This window comes from Diorhabda sublineata, chromosome 2, assembly GCF_026230105.1.
Source record: "Diorhabda sublineata isolate icDioSubl1.1 chromosome 2, icDioSubl1.1, whole genome shotgun sequence".
In the NCBI taxonomy this organism is placed as follows: domain Eukaryota; kingdom Metazoa; phylum Arthropoda; class Insecta; order Coleoptera; family Chrysomelidae; genus Diorhabda; species Diorhabda sublineata.
Window position 1 is genome coordinate 42,553,166 of NC_079475.1, and position 8,167 is coordinate 42,561,332.

At 31.4% G+C, this 8,167-nt stretch overlaps 1 protein-coding gene across 2 annotated transcripts; it reads left to right on the top strand.

Annotated features, from left to right (window-relative positions):
* Positions 1-492: 492 nt before the first annotated feature.
* On the top strand, positions 493-7,324 carry LOC130440770 (sodium-dependent phosphate transporter 1-A). 2 transcript variants are annotated; one of them, XM_056774092.1, is made up of 10 exons: positions 493-573; positions 1,675-1,848; positions 1,905-2,030; positions 2,980-3,222; positions 3,298-3,657; positions 3,728-4,054; positions 4,109-4,241; positions 4,298-4,483; positions 5,680-5,832; positions 5,903-7,324. In XM_056774092.1, exons 2-10 carry the CDS (start codon positions 1,779-1,781, stop codon positions 6,003-6,005), a joined length of 1,701 nt encoding a protein of 566 aa, XP_056630070.1. In that variant the 5' UTR covers positions 493-573; positions 1,675-1,778; the 3' UTR covers positions 6,006-7,324. The 2 variants fall into 2 exon arrangements, with proteins under 2 accessions (XP_056630070.1, XP_056630071.1); XM_056774093.1 differs by lacking the exons at positions 493-573; positions 1,675-1,848; positions 1,905-2,030 and adding exons at positions 2,381-2,624; positions 2,689-2,767.
* The last annotated feature ends 843 nt before the right edge of the window (positions 7,325-8,167 follow it).

Consider the following 8,167-nt stretch of genomic DNA (forward strand, 5'->3'; position numbering starts at 1 on the left):
TAAATAAATTGAGATGTAATACAAAAAAAAAAGATATTTATTAACAGTAGAAGACTTATTTTCATTGATAAATAATATTCATAATTTCGTGAATTATTCCCGTAGAAAAAAAAATTATATGGTTATTGATCAGTGACGTGCAGATTTCAAGGGATATGAAATATACTTCAGATCGCGGTTTCCATACGAACACGAGGGTTGATTGTAGGCCAATCTCATAAAACATAATTTAATGCATACCTAGCGTATACGATTGTTTTATTTTTACACGCAAAAAATATTTGCGTAGCATTAAATTATTTTATCTATAAACTTTCAATATTTTTCGAACTAACTTGTTTAATGTACGCCTTTGGCTAAAAAAATCGGTTATATTCCCTCTTCTCAACCAACAGGTATAGAATTTTCCATTTATTGTCCCCCCTACCGTCCTTTTTCCATCCTCAATGTAATCCTTTTCGTGATCCCGACCGGCTGAAAAGATACGATTCTGCGCACGGGACATTAGTTTGTGAACCGCACTTTCTGTAACATGGCGTTATGAAATAATCTGGAAAATCCAACGTCCAAAATGTAAATATATCAATTAGATGTGACGTTTTGTATAGCACAAATTTGTAGAAAATAGTTATAGGTGCATGAAGTAGATTGCTTGCTGGAATCTTTGTTTAGACGAGTAGATTTTTTCCACGTGGGTTATCACCCGGTACAGATCGATAGGAATATTGTAACATAATTTCACAATTTTTTGGAAATTTGTTTGCTAAAATATCGTTTATTAAATTAAATACGATTTAGAGTTGAATTTGGAGCTTGAACATTTTAAGATTGTCTCTACCAGACGCTTATTATTAGGACAATTTCGTAATTTACAAAATAAAATCAATTTCTCCTAATTATTGTTTCAAATTAAAAAAAAAATCGAGTAGAATAATTTAAAATAAGTAATAAGGGTTGAAATTGCAGATTTTGGATTATTTTCAGTTTGTAGATTGACAGTAACAGATTGACGATATAGAAAGTTAGATATTTGGGCTTTTTCTTAAAGAAACATCATTTTATTGTGGTAACCAATGGGAGGTATCTCAAATAACCTCAACGGGTTTCATTCATTAAAATCAAAAACAAAATTGGTTGCGTTATTGCCAAACGGAGCTTTATTCAAATGTAGATAATGCAACATATGACTGTTGCTGTGTTATAAGTTATAAGTTTTTCGCCGAATCTAGGGAAATTTAATAAGTTACTAAATCGGAATATATGCCCTGTTATCACAAACCAAATTCCATGACTTAATTACAGAAAATTATGTCGCGGGGTTGCCAAGTGTAGTTTTCAACGCAGAATTGCTGAAATCTATTGAGTTGTACGTAGAAACTCCGGATGAATGAAATGAATGTAGTATTTTTTTAAAGTTTGGAGAAACTAGTAACATGCTAAATGCAGTTTTTTCTACATCCAAAAATATTTTATGAGATTACTCACAGTAAAATAACAAATTAGATAATATCGAACGTCATCAAAAATATTTGGCATTGTTGCCGAATGTAACTTTATCCTAGATACGGGGAAACACAGTTAATTTTGTTTTCGTACGTTTTAAAGATAACCCATTCGATACATTGAATTAATTAAATTTAAATGATTAGAAATAACGATAATTTTCTGTTTCAGATACCTAAACAAACACAAAACTCCTTTTCTTCAAAATGGCTGTTCTTTAATACACTCTTCCAAAACATTTTATTTCGCATTTTTTTCAACACTAGATACAAATTATGTTGGAACCATATAATTCAGATGACATATGGCTTGTTGTTTTAGGTTTTCTCATAGCGTTTGTTTTGGGTGAGTTTTGAAAAATTTTCATGTTCGTTCCGAAATTCACTGGGTTTTTTTTCCAGCTTTCGGTATAGGGGCAAACGACGTAGCAAATTCGTTTGGAACGAGTGTAGGATCGAAAGTATTGACAATATTTCAAGCTTGTTGTTTGGCTACAATTTTCGAAATTTCGGGAGCTATATTAATCGGTAAACATCACTTGGTACGAGGGTGGTCCTACAAGTACCTCAGTCCATTTTTCAAGTTTGAAAACAGATAATAATCCGAGGGAATTAGCTTTGGCAATATCAAATTTTGATTCATTAATTTTGTCCATTACAATAACTGTTTTATGAGCTGGTGCGTTATCTTTATGAAATAACTTTAACTGAAACGTTACAATAAATTGAAGACAAAATGGTTTTCACTAACTTTTTTTCTCTGGTATAATCTAACAAACGCAGTACGAGAGGCTGCTACTTAAGTTTTGAGATATGGCAACGATGATGTGAATCTGTCAAATCTGACATTGACATTTTTAATGGTGAACGTACTCAAAACGTGTTGTTTATAAATACTTTTAGATAATTTTGCATAAACATTTTGCTGTAAAAAAGATTTGTTCGCGTTGTATCCAACGAAAGTTGTACGCACACGAAGTCCTTCGAAGAAAATGGCATTTGTTAAGAGTGATCTTCCGTACAGTCCTTGTTTGGCACACTTGAAGAAGCGGTTGAAAATCACGCGTTTCGGAAGAAAGAATACTTCGACAAGTGATTCAAACCCATGCAAAAGTAGCACACCGATTTCTCGGATCAAAATCCAAAATTTTATCGTTTAAAACGTGCATTTTCAGTCGACAATAATCTAAGACCGCTTTGTGGATTTTCTTCACTAATTACGGCGTTTTCGCCTGATTTGATGGATTTCTAGGATGCTTGTCTTGGTATATCTTTTACTGTTTTATATTTAGTGAAAAATTTCGCTATTGATTTCTGTAAACAATCACTAAACAACATGATGTCTTCAAATCAATACCATATGCAAACTATTTGAATCTTTAAGTCATCCAGTACTTATGGGACCACTCATTTAATATCAAATTTGTTTTCCAGATCATCGTTTATTAATTTTGGAATACTTTTTAAAATGTTATAGGTTATAAAGTATCGGATACGATGCGCAAAGGTATTTTGGACGTGAATATGTACAAAGATGCTGAAAAAGAACTGATGTTGGGCTCGATAAGCGCCTTAACTGCTAGCGCAATCTGGTTGATAGTCGCTACATTTTTCAAGCTTCCCATTTCCGGAACTCACAGTATTGTAGGAGCTACAGTCGGCTATAGCGTAATTTTAAGGGGTACCCAAGGTGTTCAATGGAAAACTTTAGGAAAAATTGGTATGTAACAAAAATAAATACACGTTTCATTTAAAATTTACATATATATATATATTAATACAATTTATTTTTCAGTTGGTTCTTGGTTTATCTCTCCAGTTTTTAGCGGTATTACATCCTGTTGTTTGTTGTGGGTAATAAAAAGATTCATATTATCCCGCCCGGATCCGTTAGAAGCCGGTCTAATGTCATTACCGCTATTTTACAGTTTCACGATACTCATAAATCTTTTTTCCATTATCCATGATGGTCCTAAGCTACTCCATATGGATAACATCCCGTTATGGATGGCTACTACCATAAGCGTCAGTATATCTCTTTTCTTCATGGTAGTTATATGGTTGTTCGTAGTACCCTGGCAACGAAGGATCATTAAAAAAAAGGAAATCGAAGATAAGAAAGCTGCAGTTAATTTTAATATAGGAGAAAGTTCGGGTAAGCATGGAGAATTTAATAAATTATTTAAAGTGTGTAACCCCATTAACGAATTAATTCTATTTGTTAGATACTTCGCCCGAAGGAAGTCCGAATCGTAAACCGAATCGCAATTCCGCTTGCTTCGATCGTCAATTAACCGTCATATCCGAAAATACAGAACTACAAGCTCTCGATCAAAACCGCATAACGGCGGCTAAATATATATTTCCAGTTCAAACCAGCGATAAGCCGGTTTTTACAGCAGGTACGAAAGATACAGACGTTCACAAATACGTTAGACCCACGGAACTTAAACTAGTAGAGAGTACGACAAGTGTCAATCCCGCTTTATCTCCAAGCTCAAGCGGCGTTCCGTTGATTATAAATAGGAATTCCGCTGGTCACTGTGATCAAGGTACGATAAATATTAAATTTAACAAAGATACAATTTTATTTTTCGAATTTTTAGCGATACCAGTTCGTGATATTGAAAAAAACGGCGATTTATTTGTTGAAAATAAAAGTGTATCGAAATTGTTTAGTTTTTTACAAGCCCTAACAGCTACGTTCGGTAGTTTTGCGCACGGGGGTAACGATGTGAGGTAATAATCATTCAATTCGATGATAATTGTAAATCTACTTCGTTTGTTATTTTAAGTAACGCTATCGGACCGTTAATAACTCTATGGTTAATCTATTCAGAAGGCAGTGTTCAACAAAAAGCAGAAACTCCCTTATTCATACTTTTGTATGGTGGTTTTGGTATTTCTGTGGGTCTTTGGTTGTGGGGAAGGAGAGTTATTGAAACAATAGGAGAGGATTTGACTACAATCACACCATCGACGTAAGTATCTACTTGTCATAACGAAACCATGTTGCCAAATTTATAAAATAGTTTGTTAAAAAGTGAAATTTATTAATAATTTCTTATAATGATGGATTTGTACGTGTTTCGCAGTTATTATTATAAATAATAGACCAGGGTAGGAGATTTTAGAAGTTTACGGACGATTTGAGGTCGGGAAGGGGTAAGGGGTGAGTTTTTAAGGGTAAAAAAATTGTTTATCTCGATTTATGGTTAAACTACAGGTTATATGGAAAAAAATCAAATAGAAAAGTTTTAGGTTATAAAAAGATCTACAACTTTTGTATTCACACTTTTTTCGCATAACCTCAAAATTCATGTGGAATTTTTAAAAAACCAAGTTTTTGGTTTCCTACTTTTCTTACTCAAAAAAAAAAAAATATTTTTTCACGAAATTTGACGAAAGGTTGATAGTTTATTTGAAATTTATCTGTTCACCCTTATTTTGACTTAATATCGAAAACGCACCCTAATTTTAAAACGAAAATTCCAGCTTTTTTGGAATAGTTTTTGAGTTTTTTTGTAAATCTCTACTTTCTGATGGTTTAAATAAATATTACCACTACCGTGGTGAAACAAAAGATAAAAATAAAAATTTTTTTAAAATTCCACATAAATTTTGAGGTTATGTGAAAAAAGTACAAATACAAAATTTGTACATCTTTTTATAACCTACAACTTTTCTATTTAATTTTTTTCCATATAACTTGTAATTTTGCCGGAAATCGAGATAAACCGTTTTTTACCCTTAAAAACTCACCCTCCTCCACGTCCCGATCTCAAATCGCCCTTTAATTACTTTTCCTTTTATTTTAATTATATTCTCCTATTCCAATGAGTTTAATCTTACTATTATTTTTTTTTAAATTATCCACCCTGGTTAGGGCCGGATTAAACTAATGGCTTGGGGGGGTTATAACCCCAGGCCCAATCATTTGGAATAATTTATTTTACTAAAAATTCTTTTTCCAGCTTTCCGAAATCCCTTAAGGGAATTATTTTATCCTGGGCCTTATAAATCTTAATCCGGCCCTGTCCATGTTCTATAACTACACTTTCTATCTCTCCAATCGGAACAAATCGTCAATTATTTATATCTAGAAGATATATGGCAACGTTGCTCGTAATATATATTCTGTTAGGCAACTTCGTGAATATTTTTTAAATGTTTTTAGTGGATTTACCATAGAAGTCGGTTCGGCGTTCACAGTATTGTTAGCTAGTAAGATCGGCATACCTATTTCTACTACGCATTGCAAAGTTGGGTCTGTTGTTTTTGTCGGATATTTTAGTTCGTCGAAAAGGGGAGTTGATTGGAGTCTATTTAGGTAAATAGATAAAAAAAAAAAACTCCAAACAACGGGTATCGAATCAATTAAATGCGTCTTATTGTTACAGAAATATAATTTCTGCATGGGTGGTAACGGTTCCGGTAGCAGCTCTTCTTTCAGCCGGCACTATGTTGTTATTAAGTTATATAGTTTTATCAAAAGTTCAGTAGAAATGTTGTTATCGTATTTATTTTTTCCTTTTATTTTATTAAATTATCTTATTCGTAAGACTAGATCCAAACCACTCTAGTATTACTGCGTTGTAACTAATAATTCTTTCAATAACAACAAAACTGACGTAACTTCGAAATTTTTTTTAACACTTATATAGAGAACGCAAGCGCCGTTACACGAAACCTCCTTCCGCTCCGTTACGTACAGTGTTGCCACTTGATGATTTTTTTCAGGAACTAAAATTTACTCGTAAAGTATAACACCGCAGAATAATAATACAGTTTCTTTATAAAATATTATTATTATTATTCTACAACGAACACATGATCGATAATAATAATAATAATAAAATGCTTTTAATAGTTATTCGATTAAAATATCTACGCAGACATCAGCACTTAATCCCGATTATCGACTTGTATTTGTAGATTACGAAATATATGTGGCAACGCTGGAATAATATGCTCATTCGAGTTGACTCGTTCGCGTTCGTATTTTTACGTGTAGTATAAACTGAAATGTGTCATTTTTATTTGCAGGTTATTTAAAAATGTTTTAAAATACTATTTATATATGAAAGAATTATTTCAGATTATATATTTAGAATCGTCGAATCTTATATTAGAAATTTAATTCGGTAATTTTTATAAACGTTTTACGACAGTTTAAATCAGTAATTTTTGTTTGTGGATTTAACCATAGACTGTGGCTGTAATGATATTAGAAAAATGTTACTGTTTTTTGTGTCTCAGCTCTGCTACTTAAAAGTAATAAACTGTAGGTTTTCGAAAACCTTTTAGATATATTGTGACACTTTTTTTCAGTAAAAAGGCATATATAGATCACTCGAATAAATTAGAACGTCGTTTCCTAATACCTGTTTCGTTTAAACCGTCAATAATAATGAGAAAAACCCCCACGATTATTAGAATAGAAAGAAAATCGTGCTAAGAAGGAGTCTGTAATTTATTTTACATTTCACCTACACTGCAAAAAATGATTTCATCATCATATAATTTTATTTTTTGTAATTATGTATCGAGTAATATACTATATTTTTTCTACGACTATTTAATAATAAGTTATGCAAGAATTCATAAATTACCCCACTAAATTGTAGACTTTTTCTTATTATATAAACGTTTGGATCTTTTTTCGTTTACTTTTTTTGATTTTTTTTTTTAATTTTTTATGAACCGTTAAATGTATATTTTTGATAAATATAAAAAGCTTAAATTTCATGAAATATTACAAAATCTATTGTATGTTGAAACTTTTTTATTGATCCCAATAAATTTCTTTTGTTTTTTTAATACTACGTCTTTTTTTTTTTTCACTACCTACTTCTTCCAATTCGGTATTTATATTTAGTCCAGAAAGGTAAATATAGTTTGTTGTAATCTAAAAATATATTTTATGAAACACGTTTAACGAAAAAATAAAACCGGTTTACTTATACCTATAGAAAACAGGACCGGATTCATTCGAAAATATTATTAACGAAAATAAACGTATTTTCAATCAACATCGTAATATAATATTTTTTATTGTGACAAGTTGAACGTCCTCGATATCAACATAAACGAGAAAAACTGAAAAAAAAAATGTTTAATTATGAAAAAAACTTGAAAAACCTGAAAAATTAGGTTTAGCAACACCGCAATTTCCCAATAGAATCATTATATATATACAAAATGATGCTACATGATAATTTCTCCCCTTCCTCTAATCTAATAATTAGAACTGAACTATTTGTTATTATTAATTGATTAATGTTTCAAGTATTTGTAAACAATTGTAATAGCACTCGTATAACAGTACTTTCTGAGTACGTTTACCGCTAAAAAATGTAAAACTTCATTATGTCAATGTCAGATTTGACATATTCACATCAGTGTTGCCATATCTCAAAACTCAGTAGTAACTACACTCCCATAACAATAGGTCACGTGACGTTAATTGTGCTAGAGTTGATTTGATTCTTGACCAACATATTGCAAGGAAAATTTCCACTTCAATGGTTTTCTTTTTTTCTGAACGTTAAATTCTTCCTTTTCCCTAGTCCTATCCTGATCATAGACGCGATGACGTCATGTTCATTTACGTCAAATCAAATATCGAATCGTAATTATAATGAATAAAAAAAGTAACGACAATT

What these genes read in the sequence shown, in the direction of transcription:
- LOC130440770 (XM_056774092.1), top strand. Translation starts at nt 1,779, where the DNA reads ATGTTGGAACCATATAATTCAGATGACATATGGCTTGTTGTTTTAGGT. An exon ending in GAAAACTTTAGGAAAAATTG is followed by an intron (nt 3,223 to 3,297) that starts GTATGTAACAAA and finishes TTTATTTTTCAG; the next exon opens with TTGGTTCTTGGTTTATCTCT. An exon ending in ACTACAATCACACCATCGAC is followed by an intron (nt 4,484 to 5,679) that starts GTAAGTATCTAC and finishes AAATGTTTTTAG; the next exon opens with TGGATTTACCATAGAAGTCG.